Source organism: Danio rerio, chromosome 5, assembly GCF_049306965.1.
Source record: "Danio rerio strain Tuebingen ecotype United States chromosome 5, GRCz12tu, whole genome shotgun sequence".
Lineage (NCBI taxonomy): Eukaryota > Metazoa > Chordata > Actinopteri > Cypriniformes > Danionidae > Danio > Danio rerio.
In genome coordinates, this window is record NC_133180.1 from 12,935,001 (window position 1) to 12,958,727 (window position 23,727).

Below are 23,727 nucleotides of genomic sequence, written 5' to 3' on the forward strand. Positions count from 1 at the left end.
TTTAAGTGACTTTAAACATGGCATGGTTGTTGGTGCCAGATGGGCTGGTCTGAGTATTTCAGGAACTGCTGATCTACTGGGATTTTCATGCACAACCATCTCTAGGGTTTACAGAGAATGATCCGAGAAAGAGAAAATATAAAATTAGAGTCAGTTCTGTGGGCGCAAATGCCTTGTTGATGCCAGAGGAGAATGGCCAGACTGGATCCAGCTGATAGAAAAGCAACATTAACTCAAATAACACACAACACATCCAACCTTGAGGCGGATGGGTTACAGCAGCAGAAGACCACACCGGGTGCCACTCTTGTCAGCTAAAAACAGGGAACTGAGGCTATAATTCGCAATTCACTAAAATTGGACAATAGAAGATTGGAAAAACATTGCCTGGTCTGATGTGTCTCGATTTTGTGGAATGGGAAATTAGCATCATGAATGTGCAGCAGACTAATCTGCAGCAACTGCGTGATGCTTTCATGTCAATATGGAGCAAAAGGAATTAAGTACCACGACGGATTAAGGCAGCTCTGAAGGCAAAAAGGGGTCCAACCCGATACCAGTAAGGTGTACCAAATAAAGTGGCTGGTGAGTGTATGTTTTTTATGGAAGAGAATGTGATGATTGGTATATTAAAAGTAGATGCTTCCAGCTAGGCATTAAGAGAGTTAAATACTTAAATCAGATTTGAATGTCCAGACCCATATGATCACACAAATTAAGCCCACAACAGGCACCAGATAATGAAATCATCAAGAGGAAATGACAAACTTGTGGTCTTATTTCTTATTCTGGTCGAGTTCCTCTTAACTTGATTTGTAAAGTACTGTATACGATTAACCAGATAAAAGGGAAATATTCAATATTCATGTATCCATATTCAGGATTTTTCTATATCTATTATGTGACAAAAAATCTTTATTTTCAGAATTTTAAATTCATTTAATTTTGCTGGATGTAGTTCAAATACATTTTTTTAAAAAATAAGAGAATTTCACAAATTTGAACATGCAAAAACACATAGGATCACTTTCACTTTTTACATTTAACAATAACATCATAAAAATATTTGTTAAATTCTTGTCTTGTCGTTTATGTGTTCGTATCTGCAGTCTGCATTGAGATTTTAGATTTCTTTATGCACTATTCAATCTACAAGATGAGTGTAATAAAGATAATATTAGTTGTTTGTCACACAAACTCAACTGAATAGAAAAACGGAGTCACAGGGAGTGTTATGTCAATGGCAATAATAAATGTAAAAATTAAAGGAAGAAGAATGTACAAGTCACAAGTGAATGGTAAATGTATTTTGATGTCCTAACAAAGGATAGTGGAAGAAACTGCACAAATAAGTAAATAATAATGAATCATTTGTTCCTGCAATTAAAATTTGTGTGAAATTATTTTAAGCTGTCGACTAATGACTAGGCCCCCACAGATTCTGTGCGAAGAGAAATCTGCAGATTTCTGTCGATTTTTATCCTGTCGTTGAATACATTTATGTGTAAATTTATATTTATTTAGTTTTTAAATTAATTTCAGTAATATTAATGACCAATATGAAAGTGTTCATTTATTTACAATACAGTTTGTGAAGTAATATTTTCTATCTTCTACTAGATACATTATATGATAGATTTGCTTTGTTTACCAAATAAGTGGATCTAATTGGATTTGCAATGTAAACATTAAAAGTTTAAAAGCTATTTTTATTTTTATTTTATATATTAAGTTTTTAGTTACGATACTCCCAAAATCATTTAGCATAAATCTGCAGATTTTTTACAAATTCTCCATAGAACTAGCAAAAATGTGCACAGATTCTGTCTGGACTTACTAATAACCCACAATGTGATGCAATAGCGGTGATTGATTCATGAATGCATTTGCAAATGCTGACTCATTTCAGAATTGGACTGATATAGAGTTGAGCAAACTGGTCTTTATTAAATGATTCAGTGACTCAAATGATCTAGTCAGAGTGACTCCAGTTAACAACTCACTGATTCAAATTATCTGGTCAGAGAGAGTTTTTATACTGTATATTTATATATTTAGCACACATTTAGTTTGTATTCATTATTTATATTAGGCCAGGGGTGTCTACACTCCGCTCTGGTGGGCCGGTGTCCTAGAGAGTTTAGCTCCAACCCTAATCAAACACACCTGAACCAGCTAATCAAGCTCTTACTGGGTATACTGTATTAAAAGTTCTCTAGGCAGGTGTGTTGAAGCATGTTGGAGCTAAAGTCAGCAGTACACTGGCGGTCCAGGACTTTGGCTACATTTCATATATTTAGTTTTTTTTTTTCACTTGTGTTACATATTGAGTAACATTAATTGTGACAATGCAAGTGTGTATTGTTCCTGTGTGTTTCCTCCCATTATCTATCTCTTTCTCTCTCTCTCCACATGAGCGGAGATCAGGTGCAGCTGTGAGAGGGGCGGCGCCAGCTATAAAGGCACGCCGTTGACGCTCCTCATCGAGTTCTCTTCCTGTTTCCCCTCGCCATTGTGTGTGTCTGAGCAGTTCGCTCTGAGTTCTCTGTGCGGCAGTGATCTGTCTGAAACCTTTCTTTTCAAAGTCATCTGGTGAGATACTCTGTTAAATACGGTAATAGGACGGTAACCTGCATTAGCTGTGGCTAATTGTTTAATGCCTTTCTCCAACCCTGTTTCAAAGTCATCTGGTGAGATACTCTGTTAAATACGGTACTAGGACGGTATCATGTGTTAGCTGTGGCTAAGATTTACCTTAATGCTGAATGATCAACGGGAAGGCCCTTTTTCTTTTGTCCAGTTTTTCTCCTGTTTTGTGGTTAGTTATGGAGGTTAGAATTGTATGCCTTATTTATGGAATTTTATTTTTGGTATAGGTAAGAGGTTTAATATTAGGTAGCGTACCTTGTTTTGTTTGTTGTTTTGGCCTTTTGTTCCCTGATTCTGGTTTTGATCTTTTTGTTTAATAAATCTGATACCCCTTATTGACAACTTGGCCTGTGTGTGTGTGCTTGGGGGAACAGGAACGGGGACTCCGGGTGACCACTTTTTATGGCGGTCATCCTTAAACTTATGTGCGTAGCGGGGTGCATCCGCTACGTAACATAATTGGGGGCTCGTCCTAAACTTCGTGTGAAAGCTCGTCTGCCTTTTGTTTGTCTGCGCATCAAATTGGGTGAGTAAAACTTCTCTCTTTACATCGTGTCGTGAATTGTGTTAAACTTTGGGTGTGGGGGGAGGAAATATGGAAGCTGAAGTGAAAGCTTTTATTGATTCTCCGTCGTTAGAGCAATTTGATCGCTTCCGAAAAAAAGATTTGCTGCAAGTGGCAGAAATCTATAAGATATCCGTTTCATCTGGTGCAGCGAAAGCTGAAATTAAAGCCGAACTTCTCTCTGAACTGACATCACAAGGCGTCTTTTCAGAGGAGCTCGAAGCCGCTGCTTCCCCTGCAGCAGATTATGACGTGAATGTGGCACTGAAGTTAAAAGAACTCGAGTTTAAAATTAAACAACAAGAATATGAGACTCACTTATTACGTATTCGCGAATTAGAACTACGCCAGGAAGCGAGAGAAGTACAAACTGCTGAGAGTAGTCGTTTCGATCCCAGTCGATATATGAAACTCGTTCCTCAATTTAGAGAGTCGGAAGTGGACGCTTATTTTATTGCTTTCGAGAGAGTGGCAGGCAAATTGGGCTGGCCAAAAGAAATGTGGGCGATTATGCTGCAGAGCAGTTTTGTGGGCAAGGCGCAGGAGGTGTGCTCCGCGTTGTCCATGCAAGATTCGCTCAAATATGACGTGGTTAAAGCTGCGGTATTGAAGGCTTACGAATTAGTGCCAGAGGCATATAGGCAGAAGTTCAGGGGCCATATTAAGAAAACGCAACAAACCTTTTTAGAGTTTGCTCGTGATAAAAAGACCATGTTAGAAAAATGGTGCACGGCATCTGAGGTTACCACTTTTGAAGGTCTCCAGGAATTAATTTTGTTGGAGGACTTCAAGAATGGTTTGCCTGAGAATATGGTTTTGTATTTGAACGAACAAAAAGTCACTACCCTGTCTAAAGCCGCTACACTGGCTGATGAGTACGTACTCACTCACCGCGCTGTCATTCCTGCAGCCCGCCCGCATCGAAATTTTAAAGTGGATAGTGAGAGATTTCACAAATACGTGTCCCGTGAAGCCAGAGATTGCCCGCACGCGAGCACCTGCGGGTGGAGTGAATAGTCGTACAGAAAAACGACTTTGTTTTTATTGCCTTGATCCGAATCATGTTATTGCGGAGTGCAAGGCATGGAAATTAAAGAATGCGTCCGGTAGAACTAAAAGTGTCGCACATGCAGTAATTGAACCTCGAATGATGAAGGCTGCGAATACTGGGCTGCACAATGATGTCTTCAAGCCTTTTCTGCTAGAGGGCTGGGTTTCCACGTCTCCAGGGGAGACCGAGAAAGCCGTATCCATCTTGCGGGACACTGGTGCCGCCCATTCCTTCATTCGGGAGGGCATTCTGCATTTGTCGGAGAGGACTTATACTGGTTCAGATGTTTTAATTCGCGGAATTGAACTGGGTTGTGTGAGAATTCCGGTTCATTCTGTGTTTTTAAAATCTGCACTTGTCACTGGAGCAGTTAAAGTCGGGGTGTGCGCACAATTTCCCGTTGAAGGGGTAGATTTTATTCTGGGGAACGATTTGGCCGGAGGTAGTGTGTTTCCCTGTCCAATTGTGTCCGATTTCCCCGATAATAATATTGCTGAGGTAACCGACACGTCTAAATTTTTCCCAGCCTGTGCGATTACACGCTCGCAGTCACGGAAATTTGAAGACACTGTTGATTTTGTCTGATTCGTTTTTGCTGCGCTCGGATCCTACCGAGTTCGTTCTGTCAGTGGATGACAAAGTGGTGAATGATAATGAAATAAAATTGGACAATCAAATTATTAAAATTGGTCGTAAACAATTGAGTGAAGCGCAAAAATCCGACCTGTCATTGTCTTATTGTGTTGACTCTGCTGTCCAAACCGAGTCGGAGTTAGACGGAGTTAGAATTGGATACTTTTGGGATGGTGATATTCTGATGCGTAAATGGACATCAGCGTCTGTGGTTGATCCAGACACACCGCCCACCTATCAAATTGTGTTGCCAGCCTGTTACCGGTCGGCAGTGTTGAAATTAGCGCATGACCACGTCATGGCAGGACACTTTGGTGTTAATAAAACTTTTAGTCGCATCACTAAGTATTTCTTTTGGCCTAGTCTGAGATCAAGTGTCGGGAATTACTGTCGTTCATGTCATGCGTGTCAGGTCGCCGGGAAGCCTAATCAAGTCGTGCGGCCGGCTCCCTTGCATCCTATACCAGTGATGGGTGAGCCCTTTGAGCGTTTGATTTTGGATTGTGTTGGTCCCCTTCCAAAATCTAAACAGGGTTATCAGTACATTTTAACTCTAATGTGCGCGGCCACTAGATTTCCCGAAGCTGTACCTTTACGCAACATTAAAACTCAGTCTATCGTGAAGGAGCTGATTAAATTCTGTTCCCTCTTTGGTCTGCCTCGCGTAATTCAAACCGATCGTGGCACGAATTTTATGTCAACTCAGTTTAAGCGTGCGCTCGAGGCAATTTCAGTGTCACATCAAGTCTCCAGTGCGTACCATCCGCAATCACAGGGAGCGTTAGAGCGCTTCCACCAAACGCTTAAAACAATGTTGCGTACTCACTGTGTCGATGCAGACAAAGATTGGGCAGAGAGCCTCCCGTTTTTAATGTTTGCTGTGAGAGAAACCGTGCAAGATTCGCTCGGATATAGTCCGGCAGAGCTCGTTTATGGCCATGTTTTTCGCAGCCCTTTGAAGCTTTTAAATGAGCAGTTACTAGCGAGTGAGTCTTCTACAGTACCAGTAACGGAGTACGTGGACTCGTTACGTAAACGTTTGTCGCGATCATGTGAGCTTGCCAAAATTCACCTTACTAATTCTCAAGCGTCTATGAAGGAGCATTATGATAAACGGAGTGTTACCCGTTCATTTGAGCCAGGTGATTTAGTGCTCGCCTTACTGCCGGTGCCAGGCTCCGCGCTCCAGACTAAATTTGAGGGCCCGTATGTGATAAAAAGAAAAATCAATGACACAAACTATGTGATAAAAACTCCTGATCGTCGCAAGAAAATCAAAATGTGCCATATCAACATGCTGAAACTCTATCACTCAAGAAACCCTAGCGAAGTGAAGTGTAAATCTGCAGTGGCAGTGCCAGATGATTCGAAAGAGAGTGATATGGATGTGGAAATTTGTGACTCAGTGTGTGTGGGGAGTTTACAAAACTCCGTAATATTAAAGGACTTGAATTCCCGTCTGTCTTACCTAGGTGATGGTCAAAAAGACAGTGTGAGAAACTTGATACACAGTTTCCCAGAGATTTTCACAGATGTTCCGTCCCGCACTAACGTTTTGAGTCACGATATTGATGTTGGCAGCGCATCTCCAATCAAGCAACACCCATATAGAGTCAATCCTTTTAAACGCAAAATTATGAAAACAGAAGTGGAGTACATGCTCGCTCATGGTTTAGCAGAGCCATCTCAGAGTGCATGGAGTTCGCCCTGCCTTTTAGTTCCGAAATCTGATGCATCTTTTCGTTTTTGCACTGATTTTAGAAAGGTAAATGCAGTTACCAAACCTGACTGTTTTCCGTTGCCGAGGATGGATGACTGTATAGACAAAATTGGACCTGCAAAGTTTGTTACAAAGCTTGACTTGCTTAAAGGGTATTGGCAAATCTCACTTAGTGCACGCGCTGCTGAAATTTCTGCCTTTGTCACCCCAGACTTTTTTGGTCAGTACTCTGTGATGGCGTTCGGGATGAGGAACGCCCCTTCCACTTTCCAAAGACTTATGAATATTGTCTTACGAGACATCAGAAACTGTGACTCGTATTTGGATGATATTGTGGTGTACTCTTCCACGTGGGAGGAGCACATTGAAACCTTACGTGAGGTATTTTCAAGATTGAAAGCTGCGTCATTGACTGTAAACCTCGCTAAATGCGAATTTGCTAAAGCTTATGTCACCTACTTGGGTAAACGTGTGGGGCAGGGTCAAGTTTCCCCTGTAAATGCTAAAGTAGAGGCTATAATGAATTTTCCCAAGCCTTCTAACAAGCGAGAGCTGCGCCGTTTTCTCGGCATAGCCGGGTATTACAGAGGGTTTTGCCGCAACTTTGCCAGCCTGGTGGCTCCCCTGACTGATCTTCTTCGGCCCTCCAACGTATTTCGCTGGTCTCCTGAGTGTGAACTTTCTTTTAATGGTGTAAAAGTTCTGCTGAGCAACGCACCTGTTCTCACTGCTCCGAACTTTGAGCGCCCATTTCAGCTGGAGGTAGACGCAAGCGCTGTGGGAGCGGGAGCTGTCCTTTTACAAAGTGCTGAAACTGGCATTGTAAAACCCGTGTGCTACTTCTCAAAGAAATTTAATCGAAACCAGTGTAACTATAGCACTATTGAAAAAGAAGCCCTTGCTTTGTTGCTAGCTTTGAAACACTTTGAAGTTTATTTGGGTGGTTCAAGTTTCCCGATCAAAGTTTACACCGACCACAACCCTTTGGTGTTTCTAAATCGCATGTTTAATGCGAATCAACGGTTGATGCGTTGGGCACTTTTACTGCAAGAATTTAATCTTGAAATTGTGTACAAGCGTGGGACTGAGAATGTGATCGCGGACGCGCTGTCCAGAGCTCCTGGTGTTGAAAGCTCTGTGTAAAGTAAAAAAAAAAAATTTGGTGCAATTTTTTTTTTACTATGGGTGGGGAGGAGTGTTACATATTGAGTAACATTAATTGTGACAATGCAAGTGTGTATTGTTCCTGTGTGTTTCCTCCCATTATCTATCTCTTTCTCTCTCTCTCCACATGAGCGGAGATCAGGTGCAGCTGTGAGAGGGGCGGCGCCAGCTATAAAGGCACGCCGTTGACGCTCCTCATCGAGTTCTCTTCCTGTTTCCCCTCGCCATTGTGTGTGTCTGAGCAGTTCGCTCTGAGTTCTCTGTGCGGCAGTGATCTGTCTGAAACCTTTCTTTTCAAAGTCATCTGGTGAGATACTCTGTTAAATACGGTAATAGGACGGTAACCTGCATTAGCTGTGGCTAATTGTTTAATGCCTTTCTCCAACCCTGTTTCAAAGTCATCTGGTGAGATACTCTGTTAAATACGGTACTAGGACGGTATCATGTGTTAGCTGTGGCTAAGATTTACCTTAATGCTGAATGATCAACGGGAAGGCCCTTTTTCTTTTGTCCAGTTTTTCTCCTGTTTTGTGGTTAGTTATGGAGGTTAGAATTGTATGCCTTATTTATGGAATTTTATTTTTGGTATAGGTAAGAGGTTTAATATTAGGTAGCGTACCTTGTTTTGTTTGTTGTTTTGGCCTTTTGTTCCCTGATTCTGGTTTTGATCTTTTTGTTTAATAAATCTGATACCCCTTATTGACAACTTGGCCTGTGTGTGTGTGCTTGGGGGAACAGGAACGGGGACTCCGGGTGACCACTTTTTATGGCGGTCATCCTTAAACTTATGTGCGTAGCGGGGTGCATCCGCTACGTAACAACTTGTTTGCGCACGTCATTCATCATTTATTAATAGAATGCTCATTAGTGATTAGTGTATGACAAGATTGGCATTAAAACATTTTTTTTTTTTTTTTGGGAAAATCATTAGTCAGTTCAAGAATCACTGAAAATGAATATATTATTTTAACTGGAAGCTATAGTAAATGTGTATGAACTTATATTCAAATCTTTTTTTTTTGGAAAAAACATATGTAACATAGTTCAAGGTCCAGTATATTTGGTTAACAAACCACACATTGTGGTTTTAATGGGTTTGTGAAGCAATTAAAAATCGAATTGAATTGAATTAATATGGTAATTGGTTAATCTAAATAATCATAATATATTATAAATAAATATATTCAATATTATCTTAGACTTTTACCCCAAAATAACATTTAAAATGACTGAAAATGTATTTTTCAATAAAGTTTGAACAGGTATTACAAAAAAGAACTGCTTTTAATAGCATTGTCACAGTCACCAGCGATCTAGCCCATGCAGAGAACTACAAATCTGCCAGCAAAAGGACTACAAGTTCCATTCATACACTACTCACACGCACCTGTTCCTCATTCAGTAGACTACACACACTCATGGCTGGGAGCTGGTCATGAACTGATTACATGGACTATATACACAACACACACGCACACCTATTTGCTGAGTCTTGTTTTACAGTTTTGTGACATCGTGTCTCGTGACAAACATGATGCGTCGCCATGGAATTATTAAGGCTAAAAATATTTTAAAATAATGATCGCCTAAAAAAACTCATTCCCTGTTCCAGATAGAATCTTTTAAACTCACCAGTGAAAGGGTCAATAACAGTAGTAAAGCAGCGGTAGTTACTTTACATTGCAAGACCAAAGACATGTTTATATTCACTTGCCTGTTATAGATCATAAATTTTTTCATCGGTTGTCATGTACTGGATTCCACTTTAAATGAAAATATATATAACAAACTCGATTAGTGAATTCATTTAGCAGAAAATGGCATGTTTTATTATAGATTTTAGACTTAGGGCACTGCCATCTTGGAATGTCGTTGTGTCTGACATCACAGGGTTGGTTCTGTTCCCTCAGCTGAACAGATACAGTGGAAGTAAAGGACTGAACACAGAGTCTTGAAAACCTAATTTAACCCAATGCGTGAAGTTGTGGATGTGGAGCTGGTGCAAATACAAGCAACAGATGTGTGTCTAATATAGAAGCATATATTTATTTTACTGTATTTTTCTTTTTTCCCTTTTAATCACTGATCATTTGATGCACTTTGATCCACTCTCTGTATTACGCTGCTTGACTGCCTGTCTGGGTTTCAACCATGGTAGTAACAAACTAAACACAGACACTGGACAGCCTGATTTAACCCATTGAATGAAGTTATGAACGTGCATCGCAGGGCTGGTGCTTTTAAGCGACTTAAGTTGTGTATTTTTCTTTTGTCAATACCTTTTGTTTGGTCCACTCTCTCACGCTGCTCCAGCGCTGCCTGATGAGGGGATTTTCATTCAGACTAATGCAACAATTGAAATGATATATGACTTCACGCTTTACTAAGTCACGTCTTTGTGGATTTGCTCTTCAGTGTTTGGACTCTCAGTACTGACTATTAAACCACACTGAACTAAGCTAAACTGAACTGAACTTAAACACTGAAAACTGAACTTCACTGTTTCAATTTACTATGATCTTTTATGTAAATCTGCTGTGACACAATCTACATTGTAAACGCGCTATACAAATAAAGGTGAATTGAATTGAATGTGAAGACCTATTCCCTTCTCAAGTCAATGAACTAAACTGTAAAACAAAATTTAAAAACCTGCCATGTGAAAGACTTGGCTGATCTTAGTTTGGTTTGAACACGAGCAGAGGTGAAAGCTGTAGCAGTAAAAACTGAAATTACCCGCCTTTATTAAGTTAGTACCAGAACTTGTTGAAACCCAGACAGGGAGTCAGGCAGCGTAATACATAGAGTGAACCAAAGCACATCAAATGATTGGTAACTAAAAGGGAAGAAAAATAAAACAAATATATATTTTATATTAGACACACATCCAATGCTTGAATTTGCACCAGCTCAACGTCCACAAGTTCATGCATTGGATTAAATTAGGCTGTCCAGTCTCTGTGTTTAGTCCTTTACTTCCACTGTATCTGTTCAGCTGAGGGAACAGAATCAACCCTGTGACGTCAGACACAGTGATATTCCAAGATGGCGGTGTCCTAGGTCATCTACGAGCAGATCAAGGTAAAGACAGATGCAGCTCGACTAGTGTATTCAGCCTTGAACTCCTTTGTGTTATAAATGAAACAGTTTTTTTTTACAGTAATAAGCTCAATATAAAATTTTAAAAATGATACTGCATTAGACATTTAATATGATTTAACCTACTAAGCCTTTAGTGTCCACACTGAAAAAGTGTTGCATGCAGAACTGTTGCAAACAATTTATTTGTGTTGAATTTAAACAAACAAATTAATTTTAATAATGTTCAACTTAATTTGTTTGTTTAAATTCAAAACAAATAAATTGTTTTCAACAACTTAACGTAAAAAAAAAAGTAAATCCAAGGAATCATCTTTGAATATTTTTTTTCAGTGCACATGGACAGCACATTTTAGCTCTTAAGTGGTTAACCTCTTAAGGCCCAAGGTGTTTTTTTACATGATTTTTTTTATTATTTCTCTTTACTATTTGGGCTTATTGGAACCTAATTAGAATAAAACCTAAGTATTATCTTTTGATATGATGTACTTTTAGAGAAAATTTATGTTCTTATATGTGGAGGAATTTACATAAAACACTTTTTACTGACTGTATTTTAATGCACATATAAAATATACATTTCTTTTAACCTGCTTTGACTATCAGAGAGTAACCCCCCCCCCCCCCCCTCCCCCCTTCAAAACAGTTGCAGGATGACACTGTATGTCTGTAACAAAATATAAAACATTCAAAACACTTTATTAAAGCAACGTTTTCTGGTTTATTTAAAATATTAGACTAAATGAAAAAAAAATCCCTTGGCAAATTGAATATAATACGGTGTGACAGAATGTCAGAATGTTCAATTTTAGGTGAACTATTCCTTTATTAACGTTAAATTAACAGCCCCAATCATAAAACAATTTTGTGTAAGTATTTGTGTTAAAATTTATTCTAATTAATTAATTAATAACTAAACTTGTAATCACAAATTTGTGTACAAGTAATAAAGTTGTGCTTTATTGTGTTTTTACAGTTTACAGGTTTAGTTCACTCAAAAAATGCTCACTATTTACTTTCCCGTAGGTGCTTTCAAACATTTTTTTTTATATAAAAAAGGAAGATATTTTATTTTAAAGAAAGAATTTCAAGTTAGTTTGGAACAAGTGTATGATGAGATAAGGATGACAGACTTTACATTTTTGGGTGACCTATTCCTTTTTTAACATGTTAAATTAACAGCCCTAATCATAACAAGTTTTGTTCAAGCATTTGCATGAAAGTACTTCTAATTAATTAACTAATAACTCACCTTGTAATAAAAATTTGTGTACAAGGAATAAAGTTGTGCTTCATTGTGTTTTAACAGTTTAAACTGATAGTTCAACATTAAAAACCATTATGCAGTATGCTTCTTTTTTCTGTTAAATATAAAAGATATTGAAGAAATTAAAGGTATTGAAGATTGTCTTGAGTATTGCCACAAAGACATTGATGCATTAATGACATCCCTCACCTCTCCACCTGCACCTCTGCATCCTTCCTATCGATGACCCTCTGGCCCTCTCCGTTGATCTCTTTTTTGCTGTTCTTGATGAGCTTCAGCACAGGCTCGATCTCTTTCAGCAGGTCATTGTTATCCTCCACCCCATTGAGGAGAAGTCCTGCGTGGCCTCCTTCTCTGAGAAGAGAGTCCTGTGACAGCAGGGGAATCAGGGGTTTGTCATCCCGCGACTCTTTCCTGGGAGTGGAGGAAGAGGATAGGTTTTCTATTGCCCTGAGCTCTTTGGTCATGTTGGGCGTGAGGGGCGAGCATCGTTCGCATGGCCTGCTTTGGGCCGGGTTGACAGGCCTGGTGACCCGAATCGTCTTGGTTTTTCCATCACTGCTCAGCGTGGTCTCCAGGTGAGTGGTGAAACCCTCTGGTCCACGAAGGATCAAGACAGCGTGGCTTTCGGGTGACACGTTCTTCAGGGTTTCAAGAGCACGTTCATAACTCATGTCCACCAACGGCTTGTTGTTTACAGCAAGGACGATGTCGCCCACTTGGACAAGCCCGCATTCCTCCGCCGCTCCTCCCCGGATCAGGTCCGAGACGATGACAGGTGGTTTGCACACCCGCTGCTTGACCAGAAAGCCCAGTCCACCGATCTTTCTTTTAAAGAGGCGAACTGAGATGATGTTGGGCTGTAGTTGACACACGCTGGGCTCTGATTCCTGCATTGTGTCTTACTGTGCGTCAGCGCTGATCTGCGATTGAGCTAAATGCGACAAAGGAGAACAACGTGTCAGATGTGTCAGACATGCATGAGATGAAAAAATATGCAGAGCTGCAAGACAATGCAGACTTTTTTCCATTCTGTGACATTTAAGAAAGTGCTCCCTTTCAATTAAGTCCAACTATGTATGAATATAATCAGTATGTACAGTTGAAGTCAAAATTATTCGCCAGCCTGTGATTTTCTTTTTCAAAATATTTCCCAAATTATGTTTAACAGAACAAGGAATTTTTCACAGTATTTACTATAATATTTTTTTCTTCTGGATAAAGTCTTATTTTATTTTGGCTAGAATAAAAGTAGTTTTGAATATTTTAAAAACCATTTAAGGTCAATATTATTAGCCCCTTAAGCAATATATATATATATATATATATATATATATATATATATATATATATATATATATATATATATATATATATATATATATAAAATGTCTACAGAACAAACTTACCTAATTAACCAAGTTAAGCCTTTAAATTACACTGAATTAAGCTAAATACCACCTTGAAAAATATCTAGTAAAATATTCTGTACTGTCATCATGGCAAAGACAAAACAAATCAGTTATTAGAAATGAGTTATTAAAACTGTTATGTTTAGAAATGTGTTGGAAAAAAAAAATCACTAACACTTTAGTTCAGGTCACAATTTATGCTATTAACAACTTGGCTTATTACCTGCCTATAATTAATTTATTAACTGTTCAATAGTCGTTTTAAATTAGGGATGTCCAGATCCGATCACATGATCGGAAATCGTACCTGATCACACGGTTTCAGACTCGATCGGAATTAAATTTTTCTTCCCGATCAGGACTCAAATATATATATATATATATATATATATATATATATATATATATATATATATATGTGTGTGTGTGTGTGTGTGTAAACTTGAGATGCAAAAACGTCTGAAATTTCCATCGAAAATTAAAAAAAATTTTTAACCACCTTTGTTTGTTTAGATATTTCACTTTAAAGACCAGGAAAAAGACTTATGCTTTGCCATAAAAATGATATTACTGAACATACACACAGGAGCCTGTTAAAAATGTTAATTTTAGAGGGAAATTATTCTCTATACGGTGGCACAGAGTTTTCTTGACACAGTAACAGCAACGCATGCAGAATGACATCACTTTGATGCAGAGACGCTATTGGTTATATGCTGGCAAAATATAACACGGAAGCAGCTTGAAGCGGAAAGTGTATGTCTGCAGTCTGGAGGTATTATAAAGTTGATGACAGCATTGCCATAGCCAACTATGAGATATGTAAACTTGGGATTGTCTGCCGGGTATATTAAGTTGAGGTGCTATTTGTTTTTATATTACATTTACTGAAGAATTGATGTAATTTATCACTTGATTTTTCAAGAAACCTCACAGAAGTGCTCTGTTTGATAACAGAGTTGTTAAATGTTAAAATAAGGATGAATAAAAAAAGAACATTCTGGATCTGTTTCTTCGCTCTTCTTTATTCTTTTTTAAATGTTTTTCAGTATCGGTAAATAGTCAAAATCAAATTACTCGGACTCGAGTTTTTATTATATTATAATTATAACCTATTATATTATAAAGTATGATCTTATTCAGCATCCCTAATCCTACCCAAAACCTAAACCCAACTTCTACCTTACTAATAAATTGTTTATTAAGCTAGTGTTAGTTAATGGTTTGTTTATACTGTGATTAGAGACCAAAACTAAAGTGTTACCTAAAAATCTTTGAGTCAAACAGACATTGGGGAAAAATATACAGGGGCTAATAATTCGGGAAGGACTTTAACTGGATGCAAGGATGCTTTAAAGGAATAGTTTAACCACAAACTATTTGTTCTGAGCTTGTAAACTGGAAGGAACAAAAAAAAAAAAAACTTTGTGTAGGAGACATTTTTAGAGTGAATTCGCTGCTTAATTTCCAATTAGCTGGAGAGAACACATTGTAACATGCAACTAAATGTGAGCTTAGAAAATTGAACAGTATGTTCCTCCATTCTTCAGTGCTGTCATTTTACACGAAACATGAAATTCCATTAATGTTACCCACACAACTAATACCTGATGTTAATTATTGTTCTTTCAAACAGGTCACAGTCAATGAATTGGTAATCTTGCTAAACTGAGGCTGAATGATTGCATTCAGTGATCAGGTTTGTGACTTATCAACTTTCTCCAAAACCCTTCAAATACCTCCAGAAGGCTTGAAATATAAAGCACTGAAGATTCCTCCCAATTCTGCTTTTTGTGTTTCACAGAAATAAAACAGCATGACACAGTTCAGAATGATATGAAGGTTAGTAAATAATGACCAAATATTCTTGGTTTTTGGATGAACCGCTGATGTACTTTGAATGTGATCCATTATTTGTCTGAAAAAGCCATTCAGTTCAATTCGTCACGATATTTTTTTTTTTCCTTTTTAATAATTTCCGTGATTGAGTGGTGACTCACTTCACAGTGTACAAGCTGTGAACGTAGACTTCAATTCACTCTTTCCTTTCTGTTGACAAGCCAGTAGCGTTTCCTCCATGTGCATCAAGCTCAGGCTCGGTTCATGTAAGAAACACTTAATAATCTACAGTCCTCTTGCATCTCGCCTTTCCTGGCAGCATGAAACGCATATGGCCTCGTGTGAACAACTATTGTCCAATTCTATCAGAATGCGACATTACTAATTCATATTTAGAGTCACGTAGAGAGATATTACAACTGCAGGGACTGATTTGTAATGGAGAAAATAAGCAAATACACAACTTTAAACAGCACTGAAGCTTTAGAGCAAGTATTATTAACTTCTGGTTTACAATACACCAGTTTTTAAGAAACTAGATCATTAGAAAAAACTGTATATTTGTTTGTTACATGTGACACTTCCATTTAGGATATGCACAGATGCTTTACAATCATATTTGATTATATACATACTGACATTTTGCTTGTTTGCTACACTGTATTAAAAATGTTTTTATTATTCACAAGCTTTTTTCCAGAAAAAAAAAATATTTCATATGACTGAATTAACCGTATTGCATTAGGTTTCAATTTAACTGTTAGTTCATAAAGAAAAGCTCCTGCTTTGCCAAATGTTACACATATAATTCTGAATGTCCTGATATTACCTTTAAAAGAGTCTGATTTTCAAAGGTATTAAGGATTTTCTATCTAACATAAGCTTTGCATGCAGATCATGTGATAATTTTACATTGAAAAACGTTATATTAATTATAAATTTAATAAATGCTTAGACATTTCTGTGAATAAAGCACCAAAAAGATTAATTAAACACAACATGATGTAGATGAAGTGCATGCTTCATATCTAATTTGCCTTTTTACATGCAAACACTTCAAATACAAGGACTTTTAACCACTTATTGACAATATTATTGTTATCATTATTTTAGTAATAAAAACTATAAATGTGCAAGGAGTTAAAAGAGCTGACAATCATGCATGCATGTTCAACAGGACACACCAGTTGCTTCTGTTGCATCTTGAACAGCTACACATCCTCACTGCACAAAATAGCATCGTATTTACTGTATGCATTTTCCAAAGCATGTCAAATTACAAACGAGACATACTTTTGCAAGCATAAGGAGCCGCGCAACTTACCTTTTAACTTTCTAAATAATGCCTCAAACAATGCGGTTTATCCCCTTGGCAATATTCCGATAGAATGCTGTGACTTTGCTCTCGGTGTCCCACTCAGAAGACGCGTGGCATGTTTGCTCGAGCCGCTGTATAAACACGCAGCGCGCGAGAAAAGCTTCTGCGCTCCTGCCGCTCCGGTGCGCGAGCATTTATTCCGCGCGCACTGCTGTCATTCTGTCATCCATCCCTCCCGACGCGCTGCCTCCCTCAATGGGAGGGTTTTACAATCCTAGTGCTCTGGCATCTATACGGGGACGAATGGCATTTTCACAGTAATATTTGCACATTTTACATTAAACAAGACGAGTTGGTTGTTAATTAAAGTAGAACGCAACATGTGTGTTTACTGTGAGAAAAGGCGACTGGATGATTATTGTATCGTCATTAGGTTAAACTACACCCATAATCAACGCCGTATAAATTTATATTACGAGAAAGTGGTGCAATATATTATATGTGTTTATTTTTCTATATTGTATTTAACTGAGGACAGATAGACTATTGAAACAACAACGTTACTTTAAAGTTTTGCACACAGAACAAAAACTGCTAGCAATATTGTTTACCATGATACTTTGAATATTCGGTCTGACATCACGTGTAGCCTAAGTGTGACTTCAAAACAACAACATTAATTTGACTGTGAACAATGCTGTAACGTTACTTCGACAGTCATTGGCTGTTAATATTTCGCAAAGACTTTTATGACGTTATTGTTATGGCTGAATGTGCTAATTAAAAATCAACTTTAGCTCAATAACCAATTGTGCCATTAGAAACAAAGTTGACAATGAAACGCAATAATTTTACTTTTGTGCATACAATTAACTTGTATGTGTTTACTTTTAAAACAAACAGCCTAGAAGTTTAACTAATACTTCAAACAGAATATTTTAACGTTACCATAACCCAGGGGTCATCTTGGTCCTGGAGGGCCGGTGTCCCTGCAGGGTTTAGCTCCAACTTGCCTCAACACACCTGCCTGGGTGTTTCAAGTATACCTAGCAAGTCCTTGATTAGCTTGTTAAGGTGTGTTTGATTAGGGTTGGAGCTAAAATCTGCAGGACACCGGCCCTCGAGGAACAAGTTTGGTGACCCCTGCCATAACCAGAAGGTTTGGGTAGCCAAGGGGGGTTTGGGGGGTTCGAAAGACCCACCACCTACTAACAAAGTCCAGAATTTGGCATCTATAAGAGCTGATTTGTCCTATTTTAGACTGTATGCCTTAATAAATTGTGACAATAACCAATAGAAGAAGGATTAAAGACAAATTTTATTTAAAATATTTCAAATAGACCAATTCTGACTCAGGAAATGAGCTGGCCAGTTTGTTATTGGCCTCTATACAGTTTTTAATTTAAAACAAGTAACAGATTCTTCTATTACTAATGTTTTTAAATGGTAGATGATGATAAATTTGTATTAAAAATATGTATTTTATATTTCTTTGTTCAAAAATGTTAATTTAAAGCTCTAATCTCATTAGATTATTTATTAAACTAATAATGTAGTTTAAAATGCACATTCATGGTACAATTTTTGTTGCATCAACAAGTGTGGTTATGATCACCATTAAACAAGCTAATCCAGCAAAAAAAATTGTGCTTAAAATGCCACTAAAATGCAGTATTTTAACCTCATGATTTGAACGAAATTGAGGCGAATATCTACAAAAAGGTTTGGGTGGTTTGAAAGACCCACCCCCACTGATAAAAGGTCCAGAATTCATCCCATACATGAGTTCATTTGTCTTATTTTGACTGCTATACCATCATAAATAGTGAAAATAACCCATCAAAGAAGGCTTCCAATGAATGCAAACAATTATTTTTCATGAGTCCAACGTGCAGCTCTACAAAAAAAAAAAAAAAAAAAAAACATACAAAATGATAAAAGCAAAGTCATCTTTCACTACAAGTATAGCCCAACTTTTATTCAAAATCTTTGTCCTTATTCTTGAAAGAAAAGAAAAAAAAACAATAAAAAGGCTTGAAGCACTAAAAGTGGCCATAATTTTACAACTAATTAGGCTATTTTTGGCATGAACTTTCAAAATGTACTTTTTTTTTTTTTTTTTTTTACAAAAGAGACTAGAATAATCATCAAGCTCTCCATTATTAACATTGGTGTTTTATATATTTTTTTTAGCATTCAGATGGCCAAATTCTGATTGAGAAATATTTAATGTGCTGCCCAGTTTGTTATTTGCCTAATAAATGACAATAAGCCACAGTTTTGTTTTGTTTTTCATTCAAAACTTTAACTCCTGTTTTTCTAATGATATATCATAAAAAAAAATGGTATATAATATTTCTTTATTCTCTATACTTAGCTAATGTTTGTGGTACCTTAAAAAGTATAGTGATGATGACCATATGACAAGCTAATCCAGATAAAATGTTGCTTAAAATGTCACTAAAATGCAGCATTTAAACCTCAAAATAAATAGAACATAAGGCAAATACTGCAAAAAGGTTTACTTTTTGAGAAAACAGAACCACCCTTTTCAACAAGCTGGCTACAGACCTGGCTATAAGTTGATAGGCTATACCAATAAAACAAGTAATTTACAAATCAAACAATTTCATATAATTACTCAAAGGACTGTAATATTATTACACAATTATTTTTGATTGCCTTGATACTGTTATAATGGTTTATTAAAATTTTATTTAACAGAATACATTTGTCTAAACTGTATTGTGTTTGTTAAAAAAGGTAAGGTTTTTGAGGTAAAGTTGAGGTAAAGTTTTATATTGAGGTAAAGTTTTGTTTATTTATCATTGAGGTAAAGTTTTATATTCGCACAATCATTGAGATAAAGTTTTATATTCGCACATTCAGACTTTCTCCTTAATTAACTTAATATACCTTCATAAAATAATTATTTGCTAAATCTAAATAGGGAAACCATATTCTCAAAGTACAACATTGTTCACAAACAACTAAATAGTACTAATGTTGTTTTCAAGTCATACTTAAATGAGATTTCAGACCCAATATTCAAAGTACCATGGTAAACAATATAGTGACCGTGTCACTATACGACTGAACGAATGTGTGAATATAAAACAAACTTTACCTTGATGTCATGGCTGCAAAGATAAAACATATTACTCAAAAGTCAAACCTTTGTGGAGTTCATAATTAGTTCATATAATAGCTAACTGAAGCAGTCTCTATATTTTCAACACTTTGTTGTTTATGATGATTCACTAGACGACTCAGTCAGCGAACGTGCACAATTTAAAGTTCCTCGTTTTTAAAGCCAAGTAATTTAAACTCATCTAATTGGTCACTGCGTTCATTGACTCAACATAAACGTTTGTGATTGGTTATTACTGTCAGAGCTGATGTAACGTCGCCCACACATCTAAAGAAAAGCGAATAAATTATAAAAGTAAAGCGAAGCACGTTTTATATCCATTTTTACATTGCCGTTTTAATCGTGATAATTAAGCAGCTGCAATTCCTCCTATTATATTGAATGTATGGTCCTTTCTGCGGCATTTTAGACGAGCTGGTCAACACGAAATTTCATTCATATTTCACAATTTTTTTGCATGTTACTTTTTTCCCTATCAAAGTTATAAGTAAAATCAACATTTCAGAGTATTAGATATCAACAATGATTCAAAGTATTGAGCAAAGTTATTTATTTATTGATTAATTTACATTTGGTCTTTTAGCACACCCTAAGTTCCACAGCAAATTATTTCAATACAAATATTCTATGGTCATTATGAACCACATAATCTAGTATTTTGCTGTAAACAACAGCTATCTGCTAACAAGAATGCTTTTATCATTGTGAACCTTTAAACACGCCATGAACTCCACAAATAAACTCTATTACAGATTATTTAGACTTCACCGCATAACGGAAATGTTAAAACTGAGCCACAACAAAACTTTCAACCTTGGATATATGAATAACAATTATATGCATTATGCAGTTTAATCTTCTACTAAATTAGCTAGAGGAACTTTACTTGTGCAACACCCACACAATAAACAATGGCATGTTTTCATTTAGGAACAGGTTAAACCAGGTCATAATTTCTTTTATCTTTTGATCAGAAGCTTTTTCAATTAAATTAAACTCTCGATGGAGAACAACAAACAGGATCTATTCCTCGAAGAGGTCTTTATAAATTTGAATGCAGGTTTTTGGTGTCAATGCATGCATTGCAAGCTGCTGTAGATGTGGGGGTTTTTTTTCTCCAAGAGGCCTTATGCTGATTGCAGTGTGTCATTCAGACGGGATCTTAATTTAAACAGACAGCATAAATTGAGGATTATGAGTTTCCACCATCCGCAACAGAGACTCTCAAGCCGCAGACTGACCAAAGACTCACATTAGAGACAGTCTAGGATTACTTCATTAAACGAGATTGAATTTATTATTAACTTATAGGGTTGTACAGTATATATCATCTGCATTAATAATGCAGCACAATAAATAAACAAATTCATTCATTCATTTTCCTTTGGCTTAGTCTCTATTTCAGAGGTCACCACAGCAGAATGAACCACCAACTATTTCAGCCTATAGACTGGATTCAATGACCTCACACACAATTTTCCAATAAAACCTCTCTGTTGACTACGGTAGCAAGTACAGGCAATTTTTTTATAACGTAATTTTTTTTTTTTCTCAAATACTAAGTCAGTTATATACAGTTGTAGTCAGATTTATTAGCCCTTGAATTGTTTTCTTTTTCAAATATTTTCCAAATTATGTTTAACAGAGCAAAGATATTTTCACAATATTTACTTCTTAATATTATTATTTCTTCTGTAGAAAGTCTTATCTGTTTTATTTCAGCTAGAATAAAATCAGTTTTAAATTTTTTTTTAAACATTTTAGGTCAAATTTATTATTACGCTTTATTTTTCTTTTGATTTTCTACTGAACAAACCATCGTTATACAATGACTTGCCTAATTAAACCCTTGAATCTCACTCTGAATATCTCAAGCTGAATACTATATCTTGGAAAATATCTAATAAAATATTATGTACTGTCATCATGGCAAGGATAAAATAAATCAGTTATTAGAAATGAGTTATTAAAACTATTATGTTTAGAAATGTGTTAAAAAAATCTGCTCTCCCTTAAACAGAAACTGGGGGAAAAAAATATTACTCAGGAAGGCTAATAATTCTAACTTTAATACTACACTGGAAAATTCTGAGAGGATTTTACAGTGTACAATCAAGTGCATAGAAGAATTTCAATCTGCGACATGAACAAATGCAAACACACACACACACACACACACACACAAACACACACACACACACACACACACACACACACACACACACACACACACACACACACACACACACACAGAGCCATGGCCTGGTCGAGCTATTATGTCAGTCACTTCCGACTTGAGTGCTGCCATCTGCCCCCTAATGAAACCATGCACTGTGACACACCCACAGACACACACGCACAAAGCAGCAGTGAATAAAAACATTTACACATGCACCCTCTCAATGAAAGCTGCCGAAACGCAAGACATTTAGCTAAAATTACAAACGCTGCTTTTTTGGGGCATTTCTTTTTATAGTCCTCTTTTCAGATAGTGGGGGATTGTGGGTCGTGATACATTGCAACACTTATTGCAAACATTTAGACCTAAGATTTATGTATTCTGATTGTATATAAAACTTCATTCATTCATTTTCCTTCAGCTTAGTCCCTTATTTATTAGAGATTGCCACTGCGGAATGAATCACCAACTATTCCAGCATGTTTTACACAGCGGATGACCTTCCAGCTGCAACCCAGTACTGAGAAACACACACACACACACACACACACACACACACACACACACACACACACGGCCAATTTAGTTCCTCCAACTTATCTATAGTACATGTCTTTGGACTGTGGGGGTAACCAGAGCACCCGGAGGAAACCCTGTTAGTTCCCAAGTGACAGCTTTTGTACTTTTATTTACTAACCTTGGGTAATGATAATAATAAAGCACAGTTAGGCCGGTTAGTTTACATTTCAGTTTCAGTCTGACCAAAGATGTTAAGTGATGAATAACTGCAGTATTCCACATGACAGATCTAGTATAGCAGCCTGACGTCGTACCCAATGTTTTTGTTTTTTGACAAAGCTCGAGTAGATTTGTAACAGGTCAACTAGATTTCAGATATGTTCGAGATAAATGTGACAGATGTTGCCTGTAATCATAGTCTCAGTGGCATGTCAGGCATGAGAAACTGCTCTTGGGTTACTGAAACTGCTCCTGGGTTTCTGAAATCACAAATGCTCCTCGCTCACTCCCTCAACGCTAACGATAAACAAACAGTATATTATACATGATTTTACTAGAGTCTTCTTGAATGCTTGATTTTGATTGGACGATAAATACAGCATTAACAATCTCCTCGAATGCTTAATTATGATTAGATTATGATTAGATTAAGCCAACATAGGCTCATTCTGAAAATGTCCCCCATAATATACTTTTACAATATAATATACAATATCAATTTCTGAAGATTGCGAATTATGTGTACGTATGGCTGCATTTTGTCTTTAAAACGGTGCTTTTGAAAACACTATTAGTTGGGTTTAGGGAAGGGGGAGGGTTCGTCAGTCAATCTGTCAGTTAGTCAGTCAGTTGATAGCGGCCTCTGGTGGTTTACGCAAGAACAGCAGGCGCGAATGCCATTTGCGTGAAAAATTTGAGATCTGAAAACGCAGACACGGTGGCTCAGGTGAATTCACAAAAAGAAAAATGTAGGTCCTGGGATGTATTTGCCGATCTCCAGAAGTGTATATAGCGGCACGCTTTCAGAATGAGCCTGGGTTAAATACAGCATGTAAAAATTATTGCTGATTTACATTTTATAGTTCAGCTTCACTTTTCTAGTCACCTCAACTTTTGTAGACCAAAAATATGAAGGTAAACTTTGTATAACTCCTTGAATGC

At 37.0% G+C, this 23,727-nt stretch overlaps 1 protein-coding gene across 3 annotated transcripts in view; it reads right to left on the reverse strand.

The window, feature by feature from the left end:
* Positions 1-20,051, reverse strand: part of nos1 (nitric oxide synthase 1 (neuronal)) — a 130,357-nt gene extending 110,306 nt beyond the window's left edge. The window contains exons 1-2 of one of the 3 annotated variants that reach the window (XM_073951027.1): positions 19,845-20,051; positions 12,338-13,082 (exon numbers count right to left, since the gene is read on the reverse strand). In XM_073951027.1, the coding sequence (XP_073807128.1) occupies positions 12,338-13,044 (707 nt within the window). In that variant the 5' untranslated portion in view covers positions 13,045-13,082; positions 19,845-20,051. 3 annotated transcript variants of the gene reach the window in all.
* Between the last annotated feature and the right edge of the window lie 3,676 nt (positions 20,052-23,727).